Source organism: Schistocerca serialis, chromosome 4 (genome assembly GCF_023864345.2).
Source record: "Schistocerca serialis cubense isolate TAMUIC-IGC-003099 chromosome 4, iqSchSeri2.2, whole genome shotgun sequence".
Classification (NCBI taxonomy): Eukaryota; Metazoa; Arthropoda; class Insecta; order Orthoptera; family Acrididae; genus Schistocerca; species Schistocerca serialis.
The window spans coordinates 103872765-103885291 of record NC_064641.1 but is presented as its reverse complement, the minus strand read 5'-3'; the positions used below and the strand labels follow the sequence as shown (position 1 = coordinate 103885291).

General features: G+C 46.9%; 1 protein-coding gene across 1 annotated transcript in view; it reads left to right on the top strand.

The window, feature by feature from the left end:
• LOC126474290 (uncharacterized) overlaps nt 1-3955 on the top strand; it is a 149973-nt gene extending 146018 nt beyond the window's left edge. The window contains exon 5 of the mRNA XM_050101754.1: nt 3819-3955. Coding sequence (XP_049957711.1) covers nt 3819-3955 — 137 coding nt within the window. The remainder of the gene's footprint in view (nt 1-3818) is intronic.
• The last annotated feature ends 8572 nt before the right edge of the window (nt 3956-12527 follow it).

The following is a 12527-nucleotide window of genomic DNA, read 5'->3' as shown; positions in this document are numbered from 1 at the left end:
GACCTCAGCAGTTGAGTCCCATACTGCTCAGAGCCATTATTGAAAGTCAGATTGCGTTGCGCTAAAAATATTGTGTCAGTTGAGTGGTGATCAGAATAAGTAAAGAGACAAATGTCTGAGTACGTTCAGTTTTGCTCAGCTGTTCGAAAATCAAATAACGTTGAAGTTTACCAGCACAGCCATTCTTAATTTTTCAAAGGGGACGTTTCACATGGAATTCATTTCAGAAATCTGTAACCTTTCCACATGGCTAAGACTCACAGTGGGCTGAGGGCTGTTACTCTGCTCTGAAGAGATCCAGGTATGTTTAAGAAGCACAGTGATTGGAACTAGGGTGAAGGCATTGGCAACGCTCATGGTAGTAAAAGACATAACATATCCAATTTCAAATGGTTAAAATGGCTCTAAGGACTATGGGACTTAACATCTGAGGTCATCAGTCCCGTAGACTTAGAACTACTTAAACCTAACTAACCTAAGGACATCACACACATCCATGCCCGAGGCAGCATTCGAACCTGCGACCGTAGCAGCAGCGCGGTTAAGGACTGAAGCGCCTAGAACCGCTCGGCCACAAGGTCGGCTACCTAATTTCAATGAATAGGTGACTGATTTGTTTGCTTGAAAGAAAAACTGAAAAATGGATTTTGTGTACTATAATACCACTTAGGTAGGCTTCTTGGTTATGTATAGCTGTAACTAATGTTACTTTTAGCGAATGTACTGAGTTTGTTTCATACAAAGTTTTCAATAATTCTGATTTTTGTAGACAACAGTGAATCAGCATGTGATCGCCCCCCGCCCCCCCCCCCTCCCCCCGCGCCCAGTTGTATTAGGGCAAACCACCACTGACTGATCCTTAACAATAAAACGAATGAGGTGCTCTACACAATTACTGAGACAATAACGCAGGATTTCTTTTACACACAAATGACACTTACTTAGAGGTTGTCATTCAACTAAGTATCTAGGTTTTACCTTTGAGAATACATTAAACTGTGAGACATGGCAGTGATATGTACAATTACTCACAGCTGGTATTCTTGTTGTTATGAGCATAAGGATTGAGCAACAGTTGAAAGATGTTGGAACAGGAGGTGTATGGCTGCGGTCGTTTATTTAAGAGGGTTCCTTGGAAACCATGTGGTGATCAGAGTTGCAGGTGACGAGATACTTCGGTTTTAATCAAATATTGGAACCAGAATTCGTGCTAGCGGGTGGCGGCAGGAGTGGACCCACGCCGTGCTGGTGGGGCGGCCGAACCCCAGGGCCGGGGCATCTATGTGGCGCGCTGCAGGGCGTGTCGGCAGAAAGTGTTCCGAAAGCCAGTGTAAGAATACGTGAGGCGCAGCAAGGTGAGGGCGAGATCACGGACTGGATGACCGAGGAAAGAAAAGTTCATCAGAAAAACACATTTTCTAAGAGTAAGATATTAAGGGAGAAGTACTGCAGTGTGTTCCGGAACCGTCTGCACCGGACAAACTGATGTAGGGCACTACAACTTGGCTAGGAAAATAATTGGTAACTTGGCTTGTCTGACGACACAGACGTAACAAAAATTATAAGTACAAACGACAGTCTATTGTCTGGAGGGGATTGCGTCGGGACTTGACAGAGACGCATGTTAGATGGCAGGCCACCTTAGTTACGTCAAAAGTTTGTGTTTAGACTCTGACAGCGCCAGGATAATTGAACATAGTTTATGGCGCATCATATTCCATCACTCAATAAAATGTCGGTAAGTTTGACTCTGCTGATTGTCTAGCTGTGTACTGGCTCAGTCTTGCAATCAACTGTCGCTGATGGCCGTCTGGTCACGACCGTGGGGTTGACGTATTTTGTGCTTTGGGGAAAACGCATGACTTACTGCCAGCAGATTCCTAAACTGTTCTGGCGATTCGCACCAAAGTTTCGAGTGGCAAAGCAGTGAAACGGCTGTAATGTTCTGTGCGAGTAGCTAATGAACTGTGTTGTCAATAAGAACTGACAGTTTCGTGGAGTAGTGGTTAGGAGCTCGCGAAATCGACAAGTCGAAAAGTCGGTGGATAGGAGACTAGTCATTTGCCTTCAGCGGCGGATGTAGTGAAATACGCGGATGAACACCTAAGGTGCAGGACTCCTTTTACTTGTACTCAGCCAAGAATCAAGGTATGTCTCAGGTGCAGATTCATCGAAATATGCTAAACTGAAGAGTAATAGTTTCTTTCATGCAAAATTACGGTACTAGTTTGTAATGTGCACTGCTTGTGAAGTAAGAAGCAGCAGGCTTGCACTCTTTTCGCCAAATGCGGTTCCTCCAGCAAGACACGAATACGACTCTTCCTAAAATTGCTATTACAACGGAATGAACGATGACTGTTCCCCTTACAATGTGTTTTAACAATGTTACACTACTGGCCATTAAAATTGCTACACCACGAAGGTGACGTGTTACAGACGCGAAATTTAACCGAAAGGAAGAAGATGCTGTGATATGCAAATGATTAGCTTTTCAGAGCATTCACACAACGTTGGCGCCGGTGGCGACACCTACAACGTGCTGACATGAGGAAAGTTTCCAACCGATTCCTAATACACAAACAGCACTTGACCGGCGTTGCCTGGTGAAACGTTGTTGTGATGCCTCGTGTAAGGAGGAGAAATGCGTACCATCACGCTTCCGACATTGATAAATGTCGTAGTGTAGCCTATCGCGATTGCGGTTTATCTTATCGCGACATTGCTGCTCGCGTTGGTCGAGATCCAATGACTGTTAGCAGAATATGGAATCGGTGGGTTCCGGAGGGTAATACGGAACGCCGTGCCGGATCCCAACGGCCTCGTATCACTAGCACTCGAGATGACAGGCATCTTATCCGCATGGCTGTAACGGATCGTGCAGCCCCGCCTCAATCCCTGAGTCAACATATGGGGACGTCTGCAAGACAACAACCATCTGCACGAACAGTTCGACGACGTTGCAGCAGCATGGACTATCAGCTCGGAGACCATGGCTGCGGTTACCCTTGACGTTGCATCACAGACTGGAGCGTCTGCGATGGTGTACTCAACGACGAACCTGGGTGCACGAATGGCAAAACATCATTTTTTCGGATGAATCCAGGTTCTGTTTACACCATTATGATGGTCGCATCCGTGTTTGTCGACATCGCGGTGAACGCACATTGGAAGCGTGTATTAGTCATCGCCATACTGGCGTATCACCCGGCGTGTTGGAATGGGGTACCATTGGTTACACGTCTCGGTCACCTCTTGTTCACATTGACGGCACTTTGAACAGTGGACGTTACATTTCAGATCTGTTACGACCCGTGGCTCTACCCTTCATTCGATTCCTGCGAAACCCTACATTTTAGCACGATAATGCACGACCGCATGTTGAAGGTCCTATAGGGGCCTTTCTGGACACAGAAAATGTTCATCTGCTGCCCTGGCCAGCACATTCTCCAGATCTCTCACAAATTGAAAACGTCTGTTCAATGATGGCCGAGTAACTGGCTCGTCACAATGCGCCAGTCACTACTCTTGATGAATTGTGGTATGGTGTTGAAGCTGCATGGGCAGCTGTACCTGTGCACGCCATCCAAGCTCTGTTTGACTCAATGCCCAGGCGTATCAAGGCCGTTACTACGGCCAGAGTTGGTTGTTCTTGGTACAGATTTCTCAGGATCTATGCACCCCAATTGCGTGAAAATGTAATCACATGTCAGTTCTAGTATAATATATTTGTCCAATGAATATCCGTTCATCATCTGCATTTCTTCTTGGTGTAGCGATTTTAATGGCCAGTAGTGTACATTGATGATGGGTGATTGCAGAGAGGACAGCTTTCGCCCGCAACTTCCGGCGTGCCTGTCCGTCCGCTACTGTGCACTCGCCGAGGTCGGCAGCTGGCGCAGTGCCACCAGACACACGCTGGCAGCAGCAGCAGCAGCAGCCGTCGACCCACCGCTAGCGGCGCACTCCCGCTCAGTGTACCTGTCCCCGTATCGTCTGCCAATCGTCAGGAAGCGCATCAGACGAAATATTTGTCGATCCTCTTAAAAAAGCACAGTGTTCGCTTTGTAGGCCTGGAACCATGCGCCCACTTGACCCTCCGCCAGTGACGTAAGCTACGGTAGTGAAATTGCGTGGTCTACTTTATGCAATCATCAGAGATAGATCGGCCGACGTGCAGCCGTGACAGAATGGCAATTCTGAGGGAGCTGTCGTGTTTGGACGTCCTCACGACCACGTAGTGAATAAAATTGCTCGATATGGCTTAACCAGCAGGACAGAACAAGTAGTGGGAATTGTGGAAGGGGGAGGGGGGCACAATGAGCGGCTGTCAGTTACACTCCAAAGATAACACTTTATTTAGTTGTCCAAACATACAGCGCAACTTCTAAGCTTGACTATCGACAGAAAAAGTCTTTAATTCCAATAGCGGCTGAAGGCCGATAAATTTAAAACAAGATAACTACAATAACCTTTCAATACGCAGAAGGCCCAAGCTTTATGACCAATAAGAAACCTTACTTCAAAACAGCTGAAGGCCTTTGTTAAAAAAAAAAAAAAAAAAAAAAAAAACTGCAACCAATTTTTCAAGATAGAAAGCCCAAAGGCTTTAACCTTAAATAGTATTTAAGCCCAAGTGATGTAAGACTTCATAAGTAAGAACCTTAAAACTTGAAGTAGCTGAAGGCCGATGCTTTTAAAAACAATACACTACAATAAATTTTCAACAGGCAGAAAGCCCACAGCTTTATCTACCAAAAGGTAATATTTAATAAGTAAGATCCTTAAAACTTAAAGTGGCTGAAGGCTGATGCTTTTAAAAACAATACACTACAATAACTTTTCAACAGGCAGAACGCCCACAGCTTTATCTTACAAACGGTAAGATTTGCCCAATTTAGAAAACTTACTTTTAAAACGGCTAAAGGCCTTTGATTTTAAAAACACAAGCATACAAATCCCAACCATCGGCTATGAGCCATTAAAAATACACAATTAAACGCCAATAAGAAAGGCAGTAAGGCAACGGCGCTCAGAAGTTTCCAGGGGGCTCGGTCTGCCCTTGAAATCTTAACGTTCGCTTTGGTGAGACAAGAAGTCGGAACAACTATACTCTATCCGCCGGCAACACAACCAAGAGACAGTCAGGGACCCACCGACAAGACGACTTGCTAACCACCGAGCAATATACAAGGATTCCAATGCCGAAACGTTACAGACACAGCCGCCCACAACCAAATATACATTAAGCTGTCGAAACTACACACTATGTTGTACAGCGACAACAGGCGAGGAAAGGACACTGCTTGAATTTATGTCAGCGACCAGGGCAGGTTATCGGAATACTAACCGCCACAAGGCAGAAAATTCCGCTGGTGTACTTGAATTTCAAATCGACAAATATATTTAGTTCCACCACACAGCAGCTAAATCTTCACCAACTCGAACACTCGCTGTTGCTCCTAGGAATACCACTAACAGCAAACCACCAACCAAAGGGACAACGTGAACAGACTTGGCTTCTGTAATTAAATCACCACTCAACTTTCATGTCCTGGGTCGGTGAGCCACGGACCCCGCAGGACTCGGAACAGCCCCCACACGCTACGACACTGCACAGAGACCGCCAGCAGGCCCAGCCGACTGCGCCGCTCGGAGACTTGCTTGCTGATCCGCTCCAACCGACCGACTGGCTGCACACCGCCGAGCCGGAACTATAAGCACCAGACCAAAGATGATATACGGTGCAAATATCGATACACACCTCTGATGCCACACGTAGAAAGAGGAGGAACCACGGCATAACCGCAATAACCGCGGGAAACCAAACGCAGAGTAACAGCCAAATTTTAAAACAACGCATAAACCGGGGTCAGCACGGCTCAACCTGTGTAAAACACGGAAGCTCCAAAGTGTCTACGAGGAATGGAAAATCAATTCCAACCATCTATCAAGGTGTACGACAAGTGGTCCTAAAAACATTTTCACCTACAGGAACAACAGACAGGTGACATACACTCCTGGAAATTGAAATACGAACACCGTGAATTCATTGTCCCAGGAAGGGGAAACTTTATTGACACATTCCTGGGGTCAGATACATCACATGATCACACTGACAGAACCACAGGCACATAGACACAGGCAACAGAGCATGCACAATGTCGGCACTAGTACAGTGTATATCCACCTTTCGCAGCAATGCAGGCTGCTATTCTCCCATGGAGACGATCGTAGAGATGCTGGATGTAGTCCTGTGGAACGGCTTGCCATGCCATTTCCACCAGGCGCCTCAGTTGGACCAGCGTTCGTGCTAGACGTGCAGACCGCGTGAGACGACGCTTCATCCAGTCCCAAACATGCTCAATGGGGGACAGATCCGGAGATCTTGCTGGCCAGGGTAGTTGACTTACACCTTCTAGAGCACGTTTAGTGGCACGGGATACATGCGGACGTGCATTGTCCTGTTGGAACAGCAAGTTCCCTTGCCGGTCTAGGAATGGTAGAACGATGGGTCGATGACGGTTTGGATATACGGTGCACTATTCAGTGTCCCCTCGACGATCACCAGTGGTGTAAGGCCAGTGTAGGAGATCGCTCCCCACACCATGATGCCGGGTGTTGGCCCTGTGTGCCTCGGTCGTATGCAGTCCTGATTGTGGCGCTCACCTGCACGGCGCCAAACACGCATACGACCATCATTGGCACCAAGGCAGAAGCGACTCTCATCGCTGAAGACGACACTTCTCCATTCGTCCCTCCATTCACGCCTGTCGCGACACCACTGGAGGCGGGCTGCACGATGTTGGGGCGTGAGCGGAAGACGGCCTAACGGTGTGCGGGACCGTAGCCCAGCTTCATGGAGACGGTTGCGAATGGTCCTCGTCGATACCCCAGAAGCAACAGTGTCCCTAATTTGCTGGGAAGTGGCGGTGCGGTCCCCTACGGCACTGCGTAGGATCCTACGGTCTTGGCGTGCATCCGTGCGTCGCTGCGGTCCGGTCCCAGGTCGACGGGCACGTGCACCTTCCGCCGACCACTGGCGACAACATCGATGTACTGTGGAGACCTCACGCCCCACGTGTTGAGCAATTCGGCGGTACGTCCACCCGGCCTCCCGCATGCCCACTATACGCCCTCGCTCAAAGTCCGTCAACTGCACATACGGTTCACGTCCACGCTGTCGCGGCATGCTACCAGTGTTAAAGACTGCGATGGAGCTCCGTATGCCACGGCAAACTGGCTGACACTGACGGCGGCTGCGCAGCTAGCGCCATTCGACGGCCAACACCGCGGTTCCTGGTGTGTCCGCTGTGCCGTGCGTGTGATCATTGCTTGTACAGCCCTCTCGCAGTGTCCGGAGCAAGTATGGTGGGTCGGACACACCGGTGTCAATGTGTTCTTTTTTCCATTTCCAGGAGTGTATATCGTCTCTAACAACTGGCTTCAAGCCCGGCAGCAGTTGCTGCTGTTCCATGCCAACCAGTTTCGGGGGGAACACCGCGGAGGGAAATGCGTGACGCAACGCACATTTAGTTTGTGGTGCGTGGCAAAAAATGGTTAAAATGGCTCTAAGCGCTATGGGACTTACCATCTGAGGTCATCAGTCCTCTAGACTTAGAACTACTTAAACCTAACTAACCTAAGGACATCGCACATATCCATGAACGAGGCAGGATTCGAACCTGCGAGCGTAGGAGCAGCGCGGTTCCGGAATGAAGCGCCTAGAACCGCTCGGCCACAGTGGCCGGGGGTGAGTGGCAAGAGGCTGCAGGTCAAGCGGCTCGCCGTCATAGGACCATACAACACAGAAACTGGACAACAGCGACTTTGTTGTCCGATGAGTCGCCGTTTTACGGACGAATGAGGCGTTCAATCCGCAGTGTTCCACACTGGAGGCGCTCAGGGCGCACCACGCCGGCTTCCCGCGCAGCCTGCCGGCGAAACGGCGTGACGTCCTTAGGGATCCGGAAAGCGAGAAGCGACAACACTACACGTGCACTGTTAATGCAAGTAATTCCCAATCTCTCCGTTGAAATATGTAGAATGCAGTTCGTCGTTAGCTGTTCTTATTGCTGGCCGATTATAGTACTGCGAGCAAAAGTAGAGATCGTTTGCGCTACTGTCGAATGCAAAAAGGCTTCAAGTAAAACTGTGGATGTCACTTATCGTCATTTCATGTCACTTATCGTCATTTCCGAAAGGCAGAAAAAAACAGTGCAAATGGGTGTCACGCTGTAAAACAGCTGTTCTTGCTAACGTGAATAATCCAAGGATTGTTCAGATTATTTCCTACCCAAAGATCATGAATGGGACTTAAAAATGACCTTCTGGTGTCGTCTTTGAGAGGAAAATTACAGGGTGACGTTGTGACGTTACAAAAAAGTCCAGATTGTCGTGGCGATGCTTTCAAGCTAGTCAGTGTTCAAATGTGTGTGAATTCCGAAGGGACCAAACTACTGAGGTCATCGGTCTCTAGACTTACACACTACTTAAACTAACTTATGCTATGTACAACACACACACCCATGCCCGAGGGAGGACTCGAACCTCCGGCTGGAGGGGTCGCGCAATCCGTGACATGGCGCCTCAAACCGCACGGCCACTCCGCGCGGCGCTTAAGCTAGGCATAAGTACCAGCACGGACAACGTACAGTAACTGCTAGATATTCATTTTCTTTAGAAACGAGTTACTATGTATAGATTTCTTTTCTTAAAAGGTAACATTAGCAAGAGATCATCGATGTGAAAAGAGAAGACTACAAAGGACCGTGCTATCTACTTTAGAAGCTTTGTTCTCTCCGAAGGAAAGGTAAACCTGACCAGTCCACCAGAACAGAGGTAGTTCTTGACCTAGACGTTATTTTTAAACAGGAAATAGACTAAAAACTGAAGTGCAACTGCTGAGGACAGAAGACTGCGCTTTGAAAAGAAATATCAAGGTCCTGAAAGCGATGTGTTCTAGGTATGCTGTGGCAGTATATGATGTGCTTCTTCTGCAGTACACCAACAAATTGGGGATAATCTAAATAACCGCGTATCTCAGTGTTTCACATCAGGCGAAGTTCAATCTTCAGTTAGTAAAAAATAGGGGGAAGAGGGGCCCTAAAGACACTGCTCTCATCCTAAGAACCTTCTCACCCAAAGCTTACATTTATTGCCGGTCAAAACTTCAGAAACGGGCCGAACAATTCCAGTCAAGGCCTGTAATTCTGAAAGAAGCGCTGGATGTTTTGAAAGCTAAGACAGATGTATACAAACCTCTAGAGAAAATAGGAGTCCTCTATTTTGACGAGGTGAATACTGATGGTCACGTGTGCTTTCAGTTACCAGATGATGGGATTTTAGGACCAAACAAGAAACCTCGAACCCTTGGTTTTTTGTCATCGTGGAAACAGCCTGTATATTTCGACTTCGATAGTACCATGAATAGTGAGTTACTCTCGAAGCCGCAATTAGAAGCAACTGGAACCAAAACTGCAGCAGTAATTTGTGATATGGGAGGCAAGAACTCAAGGGTCTGGAAGAGATCTTGCGAAACTCAGCTCGCCCTGTTCTTCCATGAGACCCACAGCGCAGTGGACAACGGCGCTCAGGCTGATGCCGTGCTCCTTGAGTCCAGTAAGACACTTGACACCATCCCACATTGCCGTTTAATAAAAAAAATACGAGCTTACGGAGTATCGGAGCAGACCTGCGATTGGATTCAAGACTTTCTTGCAGACAGAACTCAACACGTCGCTCTTAACGGAAATAAATCGACAGTGGTAAAGGTAGTATCCGGACTACCACAGGGAAGTGTGATAGGACTGTTGCTGTTCACAATATATATAAATGCTCTAGTAGAAAGCGGCGGATGCTCTTTAAGGCTATTCACAGATGATGCAGTTGTTTATACCAGAGTAGCAACGCCAGAAGATAGTAGGAAGTTACAGAACGACCTGCCGAGAATTGATGAATGGTGCAGACTCTGGTAGTTGACCCCGAACGTAAATAAATGTAATATACTGCGCATACATAGGAAAAGAAATCCACTATTGTACAGCTACACTATTGATGACAAACAGCAGGAGACAGCGTCTCCCGTAAAATATCTAGGGTAACTATCCCGAGCGACCTTAAGTGTAATGACCATATAAAACAGATAGTGGGAAAAGCAGACATAAGACTCAGATTCATCGGAAGAATCTGAAGGAAATGTAACTCATCCACGAAAGAAGTGGCGTATAAGGCGCTTGTTCACACGATTATTGAGTATTGTTCATCTATCTGGGATCCCTATCAGGTAGGACTGATAGAGGAGATAGGGAAGATCCAACGAAGAGCGGCGCGTTTCGTCACGGGATCGTTTAGCTGGCGGGAGAGCGTTACGGAGACGCTAAACAAACTCAACTGGCAGACGTTACAAGAGAGACGTTGTGCATCACGGAGAAATTTACTATTGAAATTCTGGGACAGCACTTTTCAGGAGGAGTCAGACAACGTATTACTTCCACCCACATACATCTCACGTATTGACCACGAGGAGAAAATTCGAGAAATTTGAGCCAGTACAGAGGCTTACCGACAATCATTCTTCCCATGCACTATTAGCGAGTGGAACGGGGTTGGAGGGATCAGATAGTGGTACAGAAAGCACCCTCTGCCACACACTATTAGGTGGCTCGCGGAGTATGATGTAGATGTAAATGTAGAGGAGCCTTGAGTTTCCACAACAAAACCCTACTTTTCAAACCCTATGGATCTAGCGAGAAGAGTGTGGGTTTTCTATGATGTCCCGCATTTGCTTAAATTGCATAGGGACCACGTTTTAGATGACGGAGAACTGTACCCAACACCACAGCCTTGAACAAGAAGATTCTTGAAAATCTGTTAGCAACACAAAGCACCGACTTAAGCGTCATACATCTCATTTCGGAGGCTCACGTGAGAGGACGAACCATACCGTGTGTAGGAATGGCAGCGCGGCTGCTTTCACACCATTGTGCCCAAACTGTTAAACATCTGCTAAACAAAGAACAGGAAGGAAAGTTAACTGAACTGATCAATGACATCTCTGATGTTTTAAAATCAAGGTTTGCTAAGGATACAAGACACCACTTCGAAGTACCTATGACCCTGATTTTCAAAGACAGGAGAGAAGAACAAACTAAAACGCTTCCTCGAGGTTTGTTCTAACATGCGTTGTGAAAGAAAGCAATGCCTGGTGAAATTTCAAGTGGTTCAAATGGCTCTGAGCACTATGGGACTTAACTTCTGAGGTCATCAGTCCCCTAGAACTTAGAACTACTTAAACCTAACTAAGGACATCACACACATCCATGCCCGAGGCAGGATTCGAACCTGCAACCGTAGCGGTCGCGCGGTTCCAGACTGTAGCGCCTAGAACCGCTCAGCCACCCCGGCCGGCTGTTGAAGTTGCGGAAGGGTTTCATGTTGTCGTTGTTGTGGTCTTCAGTCCTGAGACTGGTTTGATGCAGCTCTGCATGCTACTCTATCCTGTGCAAGCTTCTTCATCTCCCAGTACTTACTGCAACCTACGCCCTTCTGGATCTGCTTAGTGTATTCATCTCTTTGTCTCCCTCTACGATTTTTACCCTCCACGCTGCCCTCCAATACTATATTGGTGATCCCTTGATGCCTCAGAATATGCCCTACCAACCGATCCCTTCTCCTAGTCAAGTTGTGGCACAAATTTCTCTTCTCTCCAATTCCATTCAATACCTCCTCATTAGTTATGTGATCTACCCATCTAATCTTCAGCATTCTTGTGTAGCACCACATTTCGAAAGCTTCTATTCTCTTCTTGTCTAAACTATTTATTGTCCACGTTTCACTTCCATACATGGCTCAACTCCATACAAATACTTTCAGAAACGACTTCCTGACACTTAAACCTATACTCGCTGTTAACAAATTTCTCTTCTTCAGAAACGCTTTCCTTGCCATTGCCAGTCTACATTTTATATCCTCTCTACTTCGACCGTCATCGGTTATTTTGCTCCCCAAATAGCAAAACTCAATTACTACTTTAAGCCTCTCATTTCCTAATCTAATTCCCGCAGCATCACTCGATTTAATTCGACTACGTTCCATTATCCTCGTTTTGTTTCTGTTGATGTTGATCTTATATCCTTCTTTCAAGACACTGTCCATTCCGTTCAGCTCCTCTTCCAAGTCTTTTGCTGTCTCTGACAGAATTACAATGTCATCGGCGAACCTCAAAGTTTTTATTTCTTCTCCATGGATTTTAATTCCTACTCCGAATTTTTCTTTCGTTTCCTTTATTGCTTGCTCAATATACAGATTGAATAACATCGGGGATAGGCTACAACCCTGTCTCACTCCCTTCCCAACCACTGCTTCCCTTTCATGCGCCTCGACTCTAATAACTGCCATCTGGTTTCTGTACAAATTGTGAATAGCCTTTCGCTCCATTTATTTTACCCCTGCTACCTTCGGAATTTGAAAGAGAGTATTCCAATCAACATCGTCAAAAGCGTCAACCGTAATGACTCAATTTCCACAGT